We start from the raw sequence: 17,160 nt of genomic DNA on the forward strand, positions 1-17,160 counted from the left end.
GTGATAGCTGTCAATTTTGTAGGTATCAAGTATTGTATATTTTGCTACTTGGCTTCCTCCAGGGAAGCCTGAACATATCGCACCCGCTAGACATCATGTCAGCAGAAACTTTGCGAAAGCACCTAGTTGCGCTTCTTGACCACGAAAACTAAAGATAATCCACTCATCAAGCATAATCCGGCCATTAAAGTGTAAGTTCCTCCTTCGCCCATTTTGTTCACCATTTTCTGTAAAACACCTACGCCAATAGCCCCAATCCAGCATCTCAGCAAATTCATACAGCTCGTCGCAGCCGAGCCTTGACCAGGGTACATGTCAATCAATAAAGTGGTGGAGGCACTCATGAAGGATACAGCGCAGCAAGAGATGAAGAAGAGAGAGATCAAGATTGGCACCACGCTGAGCTTTTTGTCCAAACACCAACCAAAAACCACCGAGAATATTATTAGCAATATAGTCGGAATTGCTGCGAAATCGAGCCTGGCCCTCAAAAGATCGAATTCTGGCCTCTCGCTTTCCGACAAATGGGTGTACTTGTAGTCGTATTGGGCCTTGCGGCGTTTGTAGACCCAGTCGATGATTCTTCCGGTAAGAACAGCCCCCACCAAAGTCCCCAAACCTGGGGCCAAATAGCAAGCACCGACATGCATGGTTGAGTAGTTGTAGTCGGCCTGGAGGTTGGTTGAAAGGGTGGTCAAAGACATGGTCCAGGTGGCAAACTGGAAGCTTCCAGGTAGGAGGGCAAAAAATACCTCTTTTTCTGCAATGATTTTCCAGGAGCCAAAGAGCCTGATGGGAGTGACAGGCTCCTTAGTCTCCTTGTCGTCCAGAAGCCTAGACGAAAAGTACGACAGCGATAGAATAGGCAGCTTGTTCCAGAAGTTGGTGGGTATGATGCTCATATTTCCCACAAGAGACCTATTGGTCTCAGGTAGCATGAGAAAGGCGATGATCCCCACAAAACCACTTCCAATGGCCAAGAATACAAAGATTCCTCGCCAGCCCCAGTGAGTGACGATCCCAGCACCCAACAAGGCGCCAAACCCCTGGCCTAGAAGCTGTATTCCCGAGACCAAGCCAACAAACTTGCCTCGATGCGAGATGATCGACATATCGCCAATGACCCCCGAAGACACCGAGATCAACGAGGCAATGGTGCCTGCCTGGAGGCACCGTAAGAACGCCAAAAGCCAGTAGGCGTTGCATCGGGAGATCGCCACACAAACACCGCTATAAGAAACGAGGCATCCGATGACACACGGACGTCTGCCGTAGTGGTCGGAGACCGACGCTAACAAGGTGGGGCACACACCCTGGAAGAGCAAGTATGCCACCACCGAGAGGTTGACGGCTTCGGTGGAAACGTGGAACTTCTCAGCAATCACTGGGAGGGCTGGGAAGTAGATGGAGGTGGCCAACGTGGACCAGATTCCACTGGCACTCAAGAGAGCCACCATGAAGTACTTCTCACGGGAGGATAGAATGGAGTAGGGAAGCTTTGAAAACGAGCTAGTGGCTGCTAGCGAGGACGATGCCGTCTGGAAATCGACGCTGGCCTCGAAGTCCTTGAATTTGCTCGAGTCAAACGGGTCCACCATGGTGGGCAGGCTGGTCGCCAGCGACGTGGTTTCTTGCACATTTTCCAGCGATTTCTCGTCGACAGCAACAGCAGGGATAGCTATTGCCTCCAGGCCCACCTCGACGAACGAGGCAGGCCGGAACTTCGTGATGTGATGGGCCCTTTGCGGTGTGGTCATGGCCAGTTACTGATTGTATGGACCAGTTCTTTCCTGGAAGTGTTCCAGTTCTACAAACCACCGAGGGCAGGGGCTATATAAGAGGATCTTTGTTGTTGTGCATGTTGGTAATTGTCTTGATACGGTGGTGGTTTTTCGGCACTGGTGCAGGTCTTGTGATCCCTTCGATTGTTCTTTGGGTGAGCCACTGGATGGCATTGTTCGCAGCCATCTGGTGCGACCCAAAAGAGTTAAATTATATCGAGAATTTTGCGGCTTGAGGCCAAGGCTATTGTTGGACGATTTCGAGTTAAGAACGCGCACGTCTACTAGATAGGTGAAAAGGTGGTGGATGCCCGGAAACACTTGGCTCGGGTCAAACTATCCGTGGTGAAGTAACTGTGAGGGGTGCAGCACGTTCCAGAGTAGAGTGAAATGAGTGAAATTTAGAGCTTATTGGAAAATTGTCCCTGGATGATTCCGGAAAACACTGTAAGCGCAGTTAGTAGATGGAATTATTGGGAGGCCTTTGGGTCGATTCCATAATCGTGGGATCTATTCGAATTAGAGAGTAATATTGCAGTAATCAAGCTGAACAAATGCAGAGTTGTAGAGCGAAATGGAATCTTCGACGCAATTCATAACCCACCGTAAATCGTCCCTGGATCCTTGGTACCAACCTTCAAATTATGCTCAGATAATAGCTACAATCTACTGTGGATTTGCCTGTTAGTTCAGAAAATGATATGCTTATGATTAATGTATGTGTGGATTAGCTCAGTTTCGGCTGGCGATTCTCCAATAGTACGTTGCCAGTATCGATTGCCGACTCTTCTGCTTTTGATGTTGGCTGCTTTTCCGTTACCTCCTCGGACTCTTCCAGAGCTTGCTTCTCGGAGACTGTGTCAGCACTCATCACCTTTTTGGCTCGCACGAGGATTATGCACACTAGCATCAAGTCACTGAGAAGACAGAGGCCTGCCATAAAGGTGTAGCACCCTCCAAGCCCCATGGACTGGATGAGATGGTCCAAAATACCCGTGAACAACGCTGCCAACATGCAACGCACCAAGTTCAAACAGCTGATGGACGAGCTGCTCTTTCCGGGAAACAAGTCCACCAACAAGGTAGTGGCACACGAAATGAGCGACACCGTGGAGAAAGAAATCAACGTCGATGCGATAATGATTGAAATGGCAGCCTTGCGGTACTGCAAGCACCAGCCAAACATTAACAACCCTATCACCATGCTCGTAGCTGGCACTATGCAAATGTCAATCCTGGTTCTGGATATGTTGAAGCTTGGTCTGTTTTCGGGAGCAGTATCCTTGTACTTTTCGTCGTACTGGGCTCGACGGTAGCGATAATAGTAATTAAGGGCCTTTCCCGTCACCACCGACGAAACTAAGGTGGCTATACCCTGGGGCAAGTAGATTAAACCCACATGCATCACACTGTACTTGTACCTGTTCTCTAACTCGGTTGAGAGCGAAGTCAATGCAATGGTCCAGCCTGCGTAATGGATTCCAGACGGTACCAAGGACGCAAACACCTCGGGAACCACGAGGATCTTGTAGGATGATAAGAGGTCCAATTTGTTGCGTTTTCGCAAAGTGGAGTAGTCATTGGTGAGTTGTTTCCTGAAGTGGGGGAGCACCGAGAACAACAGCCGGTTCAAAATGCTCTTGGGCACGATCGAGCCGTTCCCCACGATCAGTCGGGACGTTTCTGGCAAGAGGAGGGCCGAGAGCACCATAGCAAAACCGCCCAAAATCCCCAAAAACACGAAGATGGCTCTCCAAGTGTTGAAGCCCAGAATGAGCGCAGCACCGATTATTCCTCCGAATCCGTTGCCCACGAGCTGCATCCCAGAAACGGTTCCCACAAACCCACCACGATCTCGTGGCGTGCACACATCGCCCGAGACGCTTGCAGCCACCGCCACCACGGGAGCAATTCCTGCTGCCTGAATACATCGCAACACTGCAAAAAGCCAGTACACGTTGGTCTGCGATAACGCAAAGCACGAGGCAGTGAACACCACTGCCGATAGCACCAACACAGGTCTCATTCCTATGACATCAGCCACGCTGCCCACAAAGGTGGGAGCAATACCTTGAAAGACGAGGTACGCCACAACAGAAAGATTGATCACAGCCTCCGACACTTTGAAGTAGCTGGTGAGCGTGGGAAGCGCTGGGAAGTAGATGGGACTGGAGATGGCGCTGCAGAACCCGATGAGCGAGAGGATTAGCATGAGGATGGCCTTCTCGCCCTTTTGGAAGATGGTGTAGGGAGGAGGGTCCAGCGGGGGTGAGAGCGCAGGGGTTTTCGGCTGGAGGGCGCTGGCGGACCCAGCACTGGGGTGGTTGGTGTCCATAGCGATGCCCGTTAGTGACTCGTGGAGACGTCGCTATTATATAACACTAGCGTCTTCCTCATAACCGTCTGTACGGCTCCGATGACTAATTTGGTGGTAAGGATGGTCGCATCTGCTTAAGTAAGCGCGTAAAGGGTCCAGCAAGCAGATCCCAGACAGCTGGCAGTAACCCGCTGGTTTGGATGAAGCAGGTTTTGCGGCTCGGGGTAAGCGGCCGTGGTGGCGTGTCAGGCAATGCTTCTGGAGCTCAGGCAGTATTTCGCTGCCCCTATGGGCTGGGAACGCCACTGTCATCCTGTCCTTGACGTAACGGGAGTGCACATTGCACCGGAAAACGGTGATCTCGATCTAAAGGGGTAAATCCGCTCGGAGTCGCAGGTTGTGGGAGAAACGCTTTTGGTTCTGGATGGAGCAGTGGCTCTGTTCAAGCCAGTGTAGTTGTTTGTAAGGTAGTTGGATGCAAGGCATTCGGCAGACGGTTTAGATGCTTATAGTTGGAGTGATTCGCTTTAATTAGCTGGTCACGTTCGTGCAGTTATACCCGGTATAGTTCAGATCACCTGATATGACCGTTGAAGCAGCATACTTACTTCAAAGGATGTGAGTAATGTTTTAATTGCATGAGATACCAACAAAGCGACTGTTGCCACGCTAAGCAAAAGCAATGAACTTGAAGTAGCTTGGCCACTAAAGAGAAACTAAGGAGATCCACTTTTTGTTAATGGGCTTGTTTGAGGTCGTGTGATAGCATGGCCAGGCAATAGAGCCGGATAATTATGCCAGCAATATTTCTATCGACTTTTAAAAGTCCATCTTTTCCTCTATAGGAGTTGTGCGTTCATTTCAGATAATTTAATTTGCCCCTAGTACGGATGTGACTTAGAGTAAGTTTCTATCACCAGACTTGGACACCACTTGGTTCCAATATATGGTTAACGAACACTCCACCTGGCATAGCATAAACTATAGTTAGTGCTAGTGCTAACTATACATAGTGAAGCTAGTGTCGATATTTATAGCATAATTGGTGGTCATAAAGGAATACTTTAGCTGGTGCTCAAAAATAGCACTTTAATGCTCACATAGTAGTTCTGAAAGTGCTATTAAATATTCTCCCATGGATGTACGTCTTGAATGCTCATAAAAGTCGCTCAAGAATGTGCTCGCAAATTATCAGGAGCCAAGCTGTCGCATAAATAGCTATATTACTCATCGCAATAGGTACTCAAGCTAGTACTGAATCTCAAGGCGAAGTTATTAAAAAGGTCGTAATTGACCTAGTTACCACACATAAGTGCGCAAAGCCTGAAATTTGCCACTTCTCTACACCCCCATCCCTTCTACAAACTCGATTGTTCGTCCTTTATTGGTGCACAGCGAATCCTCGCCATCCCGATCAATTCTGTTGCAAGTATACCTGAATATTCGTGCATCCTCGGTCCAAGTGCAAAACAATAGACAGGCATATTTATCGGCACCTTTCGGAGAATGATCCAATGACTGGAAAATAGCCCATCGTGCCGATTGCGAAAATAGAACAGGTTGGTGGCATGCTCACGTTTCGTCTATTCCATCGAAGTGATCACAATTAAACCTATTAGGCAAAAAGGATAATTATTCCTATCAGGCAACAGTGTCGGTAAAATAGTAGGCCTCCTTCGTAGGTAGAGCTAGTACTGCCTAGCAGTGCTACATCACTGGTGATTTTCTTCAACCCAATGCCAGATTATCTGAAATGTTAAAAAGTGCATGTGAAAATGCAATCACAGCCGCATTGATCCAGTCTGATCTCAGGGTGATTTTGCCACCATTGCATGGTGAAATTACCCAAATCATCTGAATCAAGCCCCTATCAAAAATCTTGCATTGCCCCCTCCTTTCTCTCCCCTCCTTTCAGGCCCAGACACGGGCAAGACCCATCTCGAAATGCACTATTCGGGGATAATTTCTAGCGATGACGGCACCAGAATGGATGTGCATACCGATGCCCCTTAGTGCAGTCCAGATTACTCTTCTTACCGCGTAAGGAAAATACTGCACTTCCGACTAATGCCTACTAGCCACCAGGATGCGTTTGGATGTCCAACAATACCACCAGCCAATTTACTATTTGCTACACTGGTTCGGAGGCCGTTTGGTTAACCTTATCGTGGGTGGCTTCCGTTGTTCGGAATAACTCACAGCAGCCAACTGAGAGTGGCCCGGCGCTTCCCACTATTCTGTGCGGCATTATCTCAAAGTTAGTCCAGTCATAGTTGGCGAGCTTGCTCGGTAAACATCCCTTCTAACAAGCCCCTGTACTCTGCTCATAACGGTGAAGAATACGGAGGCGTTGCCGAAGGAACGGATCTATTTCGGCAAGCTTGTGCAGCTAGAATGATCCCATTACCGCATTAGGTAAAGTGCACTGCGTCATCTGGACCAAATAGGAAGTACCATTTCGCAACTGTACAAGGAACAAACCACTCAATATTGACAGCAGAGAGCCACCATGTGAAACGACCCAGACGGTGCTACTTTCGTAATCTTGGTCCTGGTTGTGTGGAGAACTTAGGTTCTCCACAGAATGCGAACAATAACACTCGCACAATAGCCACCTCGTGATAAGGGGGCCCCAGCTCTGGCTAGGTCGTTACAAGGGAGGAATTTTCGCTGATAAACTACATCCGTTTGCAGTAATTTTCGATGTGCATTGCTATTTCTATAATTATAATCCAAGAGAAAAATATGTTACATTTAGAATTGAATAGTTACTTCTCCTTGTTGGGATTGTTGTACTTCCGGGCAGGGGGGTTTTTGGGCGTGGTGATCATGAAATTGATGTTGTTGGTTTTTCCAGTGGATTTCTGTTTCTTGTAGGGGCTGATGTCATCTTGGGGGCTCGATCTACTGGTGGATTCAGATGCAAATTGGTGGGTAGGAACCTGAGCATGTGAAGGTGGAGCCATTCCCATCCCAGCAGGTACTGGCATCATGTATTGCGAGGGTGGGCCTCCTGGGTTGGACCCGGGTGGCACAAAGTACTGGTATTGCGGCTGAGCAACGTAGCCTGGTGCTCCTGGGCCGTACTGTCCGTGGTGAGATGCACCATCGTACATTACCTGGTTGTACTTCTGGGAATATGGGGACCCCAATGCCTTGCCTTGCTGCTCCTGAGTAGGCTGCCCTGAGGCTGGAGGCCCCATTTGGTGCGCAGGGTATCCAGGAGCACCACCTTGCGGTTGGCCAGGACCAGGGCTATAATACACAGGATACATGGGTGGCTGGGCAGGAATCTGGGGCAGGTGCTGTTGGGAACGATGCTGGGGTGGGTGTGCAGATGGAGGCAATGGTAATTGGTAGGTGGGAGGGGAGGTAGTGTTGCTTCCTCTGTTGGTCACCTCGCTGCTGTCAGAGACCACTCTTCTGTGGCTGGTGACAGGCAGCTTGTTTGGCGATCTTAAGGGAGAAACAATGGTCTTTATGCTTTCAGCGGTTTCCGAGAAAGAAGGCAACTGGGTATCAGAGAATTTTCTCTTGCCGTTCGGTGGGGTGGTTTTGGGAACCTCGAGCGGAGGCTCCTTAGACTTGTGTAGTATTTCATGTATTATCTCGTCAGGTTCATTTCTCAATTTATGGATCTTGTCTTTCAAATCGTTAATAGTGAATTGTGGTGAAACAAATAACAAGGGTATCAAATCGCCGTTGATGTTCATGGACTTGGCTATTTTCAAGAGCTCGATGGCAGTGCACCCGAACTCGTTCTTGGCAGACTCCTGTCTAGTTTTCTCCTGCTCCACCTTGTATCTGAGGATTTCGTTCAAGGTCTCCACGTTGTAGGGCCAGAAGTCTTCCTCTTCCACCACTTGCTGGGGAAGACCAAGGATCTCGGAAATCCTCTCATCTATAATTAATCTATTGTTGGAGGTTGGAGTCGAGGATTTCTTAGCTTCGTCCACGATCTTGTCCAACTGCTGGGAGGTCATCAGCGACTGGTAGCCATAGTGCTTGTACCTGGACTTCTCGATGTTGAAGGTCTTGAGGGTGTCAAGAAACTCCTTGTTGGTGGGTGAAGGCTTCAACTCCTTTTTGTCTTGCTCCTTCTGGTCAATGGCGGGGGATCTCGGCTGGTGAGCGGAGTCCTTGATGTAGTCTTTGGAGATGAAGGATTTGGGCTGGGTGGATGGGGATGACGACAAAGCCAGGTCTTCGGCTTGTTTATCGTTCATGAGGTTGGTTAGAGATAACAACTTGGATACTTGTGACATAAGGAATAATAAGAAGGTGTCGAAAGTGGTTCCCTATACATAAACGAAAGACAAGAAGGAATAATAGTGATTGAGAACTGTCGGGACAACGGATCAATTTATGATGACGGATGTCCAACAGATAACGCCACGGACAAAACTGACCAGAACCAAAATGTGATGCAGAGTGGAAATATTTATAGTTTGTATCAGGATAGCCCCCAAATTCCGGCGTAAACTCCTTCCCACCGTGACAATATCACTTTGCAATCGGACCTGCAATCTGTGGTTCGCAAAGAACACTTCCTAAATAGGCAATGTTAGGTTATGCAGGCTTTGTCCTCAGTGCATTAGCCTGTTTGGGCATCCATGCTGGTGTCCCCATTGGGAAATTCCCACCTGGGCACCAGACGGGCCCCTACAGTTACTGTTCTGGGAGTCGGTTGACGGGATAGATAACATGGCTGAAGGCGCCAGGCGACCCAGGCCGCCGTGTCTCGTCTCGCCCACCCGCCGTTGCTGCAAGCACTGCCGGGTCCCGGTCCATGGACGCTCGCCTCCACCGAGTTCGCAGGCCCGCAGTACGAGCCCGCGCCCTGTCCAAAATCGTAGCTTGCATATCTGAATTACTGCAAAAGGAATAGAGTGGGATTTCGCAGGCCCATTTCTGGAGCGCAGATGGCCCTACCAACAGGGACACCAAATGCACCAGAACAGCATTGCAGATATGGCGCTCGTGCTCAGGTACAGCTAGCAGCCGGCTGGATCTCCGACACTTAAAAATATGCCCGGAAGCCACCTGAAAGCCTGGCCTGGCCCGGAAGGGCTCGTAAGTTCCCCTCTTCGCTGGCAGCGATGGCAGCTGGTTTTCTGCCCCGTCCGCCCACCTCCTTACTGAGATTAGGTTGTGATTAAACATTGCTACCCCTTTACCACTGCCACCCATTCTTATAGCCTTCTCCTCATCGTGGTGGAAGTGGAAGTGCGGCTGCGTGCGGGTGACTCGCTTACGTAATCGGCCCACCGTTGGCCCAACTGGTCCTAAATGGGCCTACACCAAGTGTCTCTGCCCCACCCCCCAGTCCTCCCTAGCTCCTCCTGCATGTCTGCCGTCACCTTGATTGCCTTCGGGGGCCCCTCGTCCTCCGGCAAAACTACAGCCGCAAAGGCTGTCCAGCTGGTCCTTTCCCACGCCTCCGTCCTTCATCTCGACGACTTCTACCTCCCGGATGAGCTCATCCCCGTGGATCCGGCCACAGGCGAACTCAACTGGGACTGTCCTGAGGCAATCGACTTTCCCAAGTTTATTGCCCACATCAAACGCCTCAAACATGAAGGAATAAGCCTGGAGTTGCACTCTATCCAGCCTGGAGTGGACATGAGTCTTACCCAGCAACAGATCCAGGCATTGGCAGACAAGGCAGACCCCTTCAAGGACAAGCCCATCGTGCTTGTCGATGGGTTCATGTTGTTCCACGATCCTGCGCTTCTTGAGCTTTTTGACGTCAGGTTGTTCTTCCATGCGCCATTCGAGACCCTCAAGCACCGTCGCGAGAGCAGAAAGGGCTATAATACCGTGGCGGGCTTCTGGGTGGATCCTCCAAACTACTTTGCCGACGTGGTGTGGCCAGCGTACCTGCAAAGCCATAAGTACTTGTTTGAAAATGGTGATGCCAATGCAGGTGTCAACCACAGGGTACAGGAACAATTGCGCTTCTCTGAGTTCAACAACGTGGACGGCACTTCCTTGCTGGAGTTGGTTGACTGGTCCTTGGACCGGATCGTGGACCATTTCAGCAGTTAATCGACTCGTTTCTTGCTGGTGGTTCCTGGGAACACGCAATGGTAATATTAGAGCTGTTTGAGTCAACTGCATAATACAATAGATAGATTGCTGACAGGGCTGGCACCTCTTAGAATCCAGAACCACTGTCTGGCACTTCATAGACTACAGTATTGACGGGCACGTAGATCTGCCTTTGGCACTTTCTGAACTTCAGTGTATTTTACATGTATTGCCATCAAGGATGTGATACTTTTCTATTTAATCCAACGGATTCCCTAACGCTTGGACTTCTTGCCCTTCTTAGGCTTCTTCAGGGCCTCCTTCATTTCTTTCTCATAAATTTCATCGGCATTCTCAGCTGCCTTTCTCTTGGAGTTCTTGTTCTTGACACTGACAACACCCTTCTTATCGACAGCCTTCTTGACTGAGTCGTCGGCTTCATTCCATTCAGCATCATCTGCAATGGTGTACTTGTCTAAGTTGATAGCATTAATCAATTCTCTTTGCTTCAATCTCAATTCCTTGATAGCCTCGTCACCAGCCTCATCCAAATCATCGTGCATTTGCTTTTCAATAAGGTCATAATCAATATGTTCGACTTCTTCACCATCCAATTCCTTCACATGGTCTTCTTTAAGTTCTGGCATGGTCTCTTCAATAGCCTTACTGAGAATAGTTCTGAAGTATGAGGAGAACTTCCTCACAATCTTGGCAAACATTGCCATGGACTGATTGGAAGGTAAGTTCAATTCTTTGGAGATTTCATCCATGTCCTTATGCTGTAAACCAATGGCCAACAAAATAGCTGACTGGATAGAAGATAAACTGACCTGGTTGGCAGTTTTCTTGGAGAAGTATAAGTGAGAAATTAACGGTAACATATCAACAATAACGTGGTAATCAAGTAAGTTGTTGGCATAGGAGTCTAATCTCTTCAAATCAAATGGCGACAATATGTCGTCCAATTCGTTCTTGGTAATCTCTTTGGTCTTCGAAGTTTCTTCACCACTTTCAATAGCTTCAATAATGTTCAAACACTGAACAGAAGAAAACTTTTTGAATTCGTACGATAAAAGCTGCAAGAATCTCTTGTGGAAATCCTTGGAGAATTCCTTCAACCAGTTGTTTTCACGTCCTTCTAACACATTCATCATGACCATGGTATGTTCACCAGTTAAGTCATTAGCAGTTTGTCTGAGGTAGACAGGTACAAATCCTGATCTCTTCCAGAATTTGTGCAATGGAGCAGTCAAACCGTATGACACACCCAAGTAATGTAAGTAGTAAGGAGCTTTTTCGGAGAGCTTTAACAACAAAGGAGGCAAAGACTTTGCATCTCTTAATTTAATTTCATCCTTGAGGGATGCATTTTGTAATTCAGCGTCAGTAACCCTAGTCAAGGTGTGATCATCCAAATCATTAGATTCGCTAATATTGGTGAACTTCCCTTGGAAGTAGTCTTGCAAAAGCTCCAAAGCTCTTGAACCGTAACCCATGGATGCATATTCCGGATTAGTTGCAATTCTGACAACTCTTCCACCAGATAATGAAGCGAATTCCTCGTCTTGGAACTGTTGGGAAATTAACCATGGGATTAAATCACCCCCAGATCTTTGACCTCTAGAAAGAGAGTTTCTCACGGATTCCTTCGAGATTTCACCTTCCAATGCTAACTGAATAACACACAAAGGATCTGGGATTCTATTATCGCCTTCTTCAATTGGTGGCAACAAAACGTATAATTGATGGGCAGGTGCATCACTCATTAATTGAAGATCGTTAGGTGTATTCTTGTAGTGGGATGAAACATATAATGACATCATCTTTTGAAGGAAAGATTCCGAAACTGGATGGTATGAAAACAAGGTGTCTCTGTTGACATAGAACAATTCACACTTGGATGGATGTGGAGTTCCTTTGGTCAAAAATTTAGAGTTCTTCAATGATCCAACATCTAAGCACAAGAGCTTGTTCAACCACTTTTCTACCGGATCTCCTGGGGCGTATCTGATTGGCTCATCCAAGACAATTTCCTTGAGCGATCTAGAGGTTGGAGTGCTGTCGGCAGTCTTGTTGTCTCTAGAAACAATTTCGGTGTCTGTTCTACCGGACAGGTTTGATTGCGTACGCAATTGTTGAATCAACTTCAATGATAAAGATCTACCAGTACCTTCGTAACCGTTAATGGTTGATGACATGAAGACCAAGTAAGGACCCAACAATCTCTTGACAATTGGTAATGGAATGGCAGCAGCTTCATCAATAATGACCAATTCAGCTTGGCCTAAAACATGATTATCGTTAGGCGAGATATATTGAATTGTTTGACGATGTTCTCTCTTAATATCAACTCTAACAATTGCCTTGTTAAAAGATGGGTTAGTGGATTGGATAATATCGTAGTCCATGTGTTCTGTGTAGCCTAAAGCATCGAATCCCTTGAAGATAAATTCGAACAAAGTTTTCAAATTCTCGGGAGAAGGAGAGGTAACGAAGATATTGGAGTAGCCGTGAGAAACAGCAGCTGCAATAGCAATACCCAAAGCAGCAGACTTACCACGACCTCTACCAGCAGTTAAAGTGACAGTAGAATTCAAAGACTTTTCACTGATGACATCCACAAAGGTTAAGATAGCCTGGGCTTGGTTGACTGTTTTGGCCAAGCTGACCAACGAACCAACTGGCTGTATATCGCTTAAGGAATCTTTGAGCTCCTTCAATTCTTGAGCCTTTGGTGACAACTCATCGTCGTCCTTAGGGGGCAAGGCCTTAATATGTTTTCCACCCGAGATTGGTAAGACGTTGAGCTCATCGTCAACAACTAAACAGTTTGCGCAAGAACCCAAAGATAACAAAAATCTTTCATTGAATCTAGCAACAACATCGTTGTGAGCCTCGGTTCTGTATCTGGAGTGGATATCCATAGACATAGTGTACAATTGTTTCAAAGAAGTCATAGATTTCAACAACACAATGACCAAACCACCACCCTCGACGGTTTCAATGGTTCTAGCAAGCAAGTTTGGAGTCAAACCTTCAAAATCTTGCAAGATCATCATACCGTAGGTGTTACCCAAGATCTTCTCGGTCTCTTTGTAGTACACATATCTGATGTTTTGGTTGGAGATGAATGCCTCGAATGGATCTTGGTCGTTTACTTCTCTGATTCCCCTTTTGATGTCCTTCTTGATCTTGGCTTCTCTCTTTTGTCTGTGGGAGGTAAATCCTAACAATTTTTTCTTGTAAGCCCACAATACTGATTTATTCATCTTCAAGTCAGCAGACATCATCAAGTAGTGCAAGTTTGGTAATTGGTTCCTGGCCTTGTCACCAACGATGAAGAAGAAACTTCTTTCTCTCAGCTGGACCCCATTACGGATAAGTGCCGGAATACGGGAATCAATAGCCTTCTTACCCATGTTGATAGTGTTCTAGAGAATGAATGGTTGTGATGAGCTCAATTTTTTTTGGTGCAGATGAGTAGTGCACCAACCGGGCACTTTTGCACCCAGATGAAGAGCACAGTTGATGGGACCTACCTTAATGGCTCAAGGGAAGGGCAACCTTTCAAGTTATGAGGTAGAAGTAGAGGAAGAGGTATGTGATGGGCTGTTAATGCCAGTTCTTTTGAGAGGATCCTTAGAACCTTTTTTTCTTGTACAGTCGACTTGCTAAGGAACAACTACGGCATGGCTAGAACGGGGCATTATGGCATCAGTACTTGCTTCTGGAGAATCATAGGAACTTATCTATCATGCTTCCACTTAAGCGTAACTCGACCATCCGAACATTACTTTTTCATATATAATATCATACCTGTTCCTTTCCAAAATTCATCAAAATGCGCATTTGTGGCCGATTGCAAATTAAACGCCTGGCAATCACTCTTCAAGAGTATGGGATTCGGCGAGAGGGTTTATAGCATCGCCGAATACGGCGATACTCTGGTTTCCTCTAATCCAGTGACATTCGTTAGTGAAAGTTCCGTTCAATCTAACACCACAAAACCCCGATCCAGAATTGCTCCCCGATCGGCCAATCAGTTCAAAGTCGGGCCACCATTCGAGTCGACCACTTTATTAAAACCCATTATACTGAGCCCATCACTCAAAAAGGTGCATCCATTAGTGACAGCAAGAATAGATAGAGGTTTTGACCTCATTGACAACGAATGGATAGGCTACAAAAGAAACTACTTCACTCTTGTAGCCGCGTTCGAGTTCAAAAACTATGACTTGGATATAGTCTGCAGACTGCTGTTCTCTACCATAGATGAAAGTGGAAAAACTGTGGGGATTCGCTATTTTGCAATCCAGTTGAAGTCCAAATGTTATGAAGAGGAGACCGAAATAGGATTGGTACAACACACGGCAAAGCGTGATAGGGGACCCCAGAATCCTCCTCCAATTTTTAACGCCATCCCTGGAATACTACCCAGCCATCAAGTCATCAAGCAAAGCTCAAACATCCGCAATGAAGATAAAATATCCTCTTTCCATCGAGTGTTTTACCTGGATATCGAGAATATGAAATGCAGTGCCTCCAGTATATTGAAGACCTATCCAACAGATTTACCGGTTGCTTCAGTTTCCAGGTACGAAAGAATCCAGTTCTCTGCAGCAATCACTAATAAGAAATCAGCTAATGCGAACGGTCGGTTCATACTAAGGGTTGTATTACTTGGAGTTTTGGAGAATGGAAAAACAGAAGAGCTTGCCCACACTGAATCCCGTCCACTTACTATCAGAGGAAGATCTCCATCAAATTACCCCAAACCGATGAACCCCAATAGAGACATCAATGTTCCCCCACAAAAATCACCACCCAGGCCCATGGAACCCAACTCTCCAAAGAAGATAAAGCACCGGGTGGATGCGTTACCGCACTTTCAATCTTTCAGTTCTTGCAACGATAATTTATCCTCAATTATTTTCAAAGTTGAAAGCCGGCACTCGGACACCTGTCATCACTCGGATAATGAGCTGATGATTCTTTTGGAAATGGCAAAGGAATCAACAGCAACAATAAACGAACCTGGCCCCTGTTCTTTCAGTACCTGCTTTAAGCAAATATCTCAAGCAAATCAATTTTTTGAAAAAATTGACAAAAAATTACAACATACTAAAACCCATACTGAGCACCAAGTAGATGGCTCTATTGATCCTTCGGTTCTTGTAAAATTTTCAAAACGCAAGAGAAAGAGAAAGAGGAGGGGAAAGAAGTATAGAAGAAGGCGCAGGCGGCTTTCAGAGAAGGACGAACAATCGTTCTTGGAATTTCAGCGAGAGCTCCAATCCCTACTGACTATGGTAGCCCCACCTTGTGTAAGCACGGCGTTGGTAGCGATACAGAATCCCGAAGGGTGACTTCAAGGCAAATGAACGGTAGAAATTATGGATAGCTTCTAGAAATTTTAAGAAAAAGAGCACTGAACCACAATTCCAATTGCATAGCACACCCCGAGCCTTCAGAACGTCGCCAGACCACTAGATTGACACCACAGGTCGGTTTGGGCCATTCTTGTGCTGCGCTACCAATAGGCAAACCTTTCACGCCTTTGTGTCACCTGGGCCAGTGCGGATTTTCAAAGTGAAATCCAACCAAGCCATAATCACCAACACCGATACACAGAATGTTATTCTTTAGTTTTTTCAAGACCCTTGTGGACCAAGAGGTCACTGTCGAATTGAAAAATGACATAGAGATAAAGGGAGTCTTGAAGTCAGTTGATCAATACTTGAACTTGAAGTTAGACAACATATCATGCGTCAATGAAGGAAAATATCCCCACTTACAATCAGTCAAGAACTTGTTCATAAGAGGATCTACTGTTCGTTACGTCCATATGAGTCCAAACTCTGTGGATTGCACTTTGTTGCAAGATGCATCTAGAAGAGGTATGTATGATGGAGAAGGGATAAAAAGGTAGTCAAGAGTTCAGGAACGAAAGTCGACGAGAAGCGACATCAGTGGGACGAAAAAGGAACTTAGTAGGAGTGGCAAAGCAGAAAGGTTCCATAATCCAGAACCTGATGGAAGTAACACTTAGCGGAAGGAGCATCACCAGGAGAGAGAACTGAACACGGCTCTAACACTATTCAGGGTAATAGTTGGTGGCAGTATAAGAAAAGAGTGCCGTATAATATATTGGGCTTGAAATCAAGTCAGTACGCCAAGAACTCTCTAGCACCTGACACCTGATCCTACTTTCAACAATTATCGAAATACTAACATTATAGAGGCATTGGCTCAATCAAGCAAGTAATGTATTTTAAATATGTAATATAGATCATTCCATCGTCCATCTCATGGTGTATTAGGCGCAGGTGTCAGAAGTCGTACTAGACACTTCGCCCTAGAGTGCCCCGGTTTCTTGCAATACGAGCAAATCTTCTTGGATTTAGAATTATGATAATGCTTGGTGGGGTTTCTGGGGTACTCATGGCCTGTAGCCTGTTCCTTGGTAGTAGATAACTTGAGTGAAGCAAGCCTATCATCGATTTCAGGTGTACTCTCTATCCCCAATAGCCTGAGCTTCTGCTTGGGTATAAGTATGTAGTCAGAGTCTGCGCCATTCAGATAGACTTTGGATTGACATTTGGGGCAGTCCATATCTGCAGAAACAGCCTCGAGAAACGCTTTCTCGTCAAGTTCATGCTTGCCCAGTCCTAGTACCCCATGTTGTGGTAGTTGCTCAAGATATGCATTGATGGTCTGTAGTTTGGCATTGTAGTCCTGCTTTAGCTTTTCGAGCTCTTGTGTACGCTCAGTGATCAACCTCGCCAAGGAGTCCACGGATTTCAGTAGCTCTACCACAGACATGCCGTCTGGTCATCTCGAGCATGAATTGATGAGGACGAACAACTCCTGCACATAACCCACTTCCACGACACAAGCAGTTGCGCAAAAAAACAAATTTTTCGGCTGTGATGGCCTGTGGCAGAAGCGCACTGATCGTTGAATTTCGAATCTTGAACAAATCGAGGTCCGTTTCGATCCTCGCGGTACGTCCTTAGTCGGTTCGAGTAATCA

The 17,160-nt window shown here is 46.7% G+C and overlaps 8 protein-coding genes across 8 annotated transcripts; 3 read left to right on the forward strand and 5 right to left on the reverse strand.

Moving 5' to 3' along the window:
• Positions 1–122: 122 nt before the first annotated feature.
• On the reverse strand, positions 123–1,598 carry CANTADRAFT_50768 (MFS general substrate transporter; the record flags this gene model as incomplete). The annotated part of the gene is made up of 1 exon (XM_020209869.1): positions 123–1,598. One exon carries the CDS (start codon positions 1,596–1,598, stop codon positions 123–125), a length of 1,476 nt encoding a protein of 491 aa, XP_020065099.1.
• A 910-nt stretch (positions 1,599–2,508) lies between these two features.
• Positions 2,509–4,116, reverse strand: CANTADRAFT_49509 (putative plasma membrane transporter of the major facilitator superfamily; the record flags this gene model as incomplete). The annotated part of the gene is made up of 1 exon (XM_020209715.1): positions 2,509–4,116. The coding sequence occupies one exon, from the start codon at positions 4,114–4,116 to the stop codon at positions 2,509–2,511; it is 1,608 nt and encodes a 535-aa protein (XP_020065100.1).
• A 2,673-nt stretch (positions 4,117–6,789) lies between these two features.
• CANTADRAFT_25746 (uncharacterized protein) lies at positions 6,790–8,649 on the reverse strand. Its single transcript, XM_020207524.1, has one exon. The coding sequence runs from the start codon at positions 8,361–8,363 to the stop codon at positions 6,867–6,869; it is 1,497 nt and encodes a 498-aa protein (XP_020065101.1). The 5' UTR covers positions 8,364–8,649; the 3' UTR covers positions 6,790–6,866.
• A 795-nt stretch (positions 8,650–9,444) lies between these two features.
• Positions 9,445–10,146, forward strand: CANTADRAFT_49235 (ribosylnicotinamide kinase; the record flags this gene model as incomplete). Its single annotated transcript, XM_020209686.1, has 1 exon — positions 9,445–10,146. One exon carries the CDS (start codon positions 9,445–9,447, stop codon positions 10,144–10,146), a length of 702 nt encoding a protein of 233 aa, XP_020065102.1.
• A 128-nt stretch (positions 10,147–10,274) lies between these two features.
• CANTADRAFT_220163 (ribosome biosynthesis protein) lies at positions 10,275–13,682 on the reverse strand. The gene has a single exon (XM_020206773.1). The coding sequence runs from the start codon at positions 13,545–13,547 to the stop codon at positions 10,404–10,406; it is 3,144 nt and encodes a 1,047-aa protein (XP_020065103.1). The 5' UTR covers positions 13,548–13,682; the 3' UTR covers positions 10,275–10,403.
• A 287-nt stretch (positions 13,683–13,969) lies between these two features.
• CANTADRAFT_89582 (uncharacterized protein) lies at positions 13,970–15,043 on the forward strand (the record flags this gene model as incomplete). The annotated part of the gene is made up of 3 exons (XM_020211583.1): positions 13,970–14,022; positions 14,147–14,930; positions 14,957–15,043. The coding sequence occupies 3 exons, from the start codon at positions 13,970–13,972 to the stop codon at positions 15,041–15,043; spliced, it is 924 nt and encodes a 307-aa protein (XP_020065104.1).
• A 717-nt stretch (positions 15,044–15,760) lies between these two features.
• SNP3 (Sm-like protein) lies at positions 15,761–16,057 on the forward strand (the record flags this gene model as incomplete). Its single annotated transcript, XM_020209868.1, has 1 exon — positions 15,761–16,057. The coding sequence occupies one exon, from the start codon at positions 15,761–15,763 to the stop codon at positions 16,055–16,057; it is 297 nt and encodes a 98-aa protein (XP_020065105.1).
• A 315-nt stretch (positions 16,058–16,372) lies between these two features.
• Positions 16,373–16,955, reverse strand: CANTADRAFT_25749 (uncharacterized protein). Its single transcript, XM_020207525.1, has one exon. The coding sequence runs from the start codon at positions 16,948–16,950 to the stop codon at positions 16,435–16,437; it is 516 nt and encodes a 171-aa protein (XP_020065106.1). The 5' UTR covers positions 16,951–16,955; the 3' UTR covers positions 16,373–16,434.
• Positions 16,956–17,160: the final 205 nt, after the last annotated feature.

Source organism: Suhomyces tanzawaensis (genome assembly GCF_001661415.1).
Source record: "Suhomyces tanzawaensis NRRL Y-17324 unplaced genomic scaffold CANTAscaffold_3, whole genome shotgun sequence".
Taxonomy (NCBI): domain Eukaryota; kingdom Fungi; phylum Ascomycota; class Pichiomycetes; order Serinales; family Debaryomycetaceae; genus Suhomyces; species Suhomyces tanzawaensis.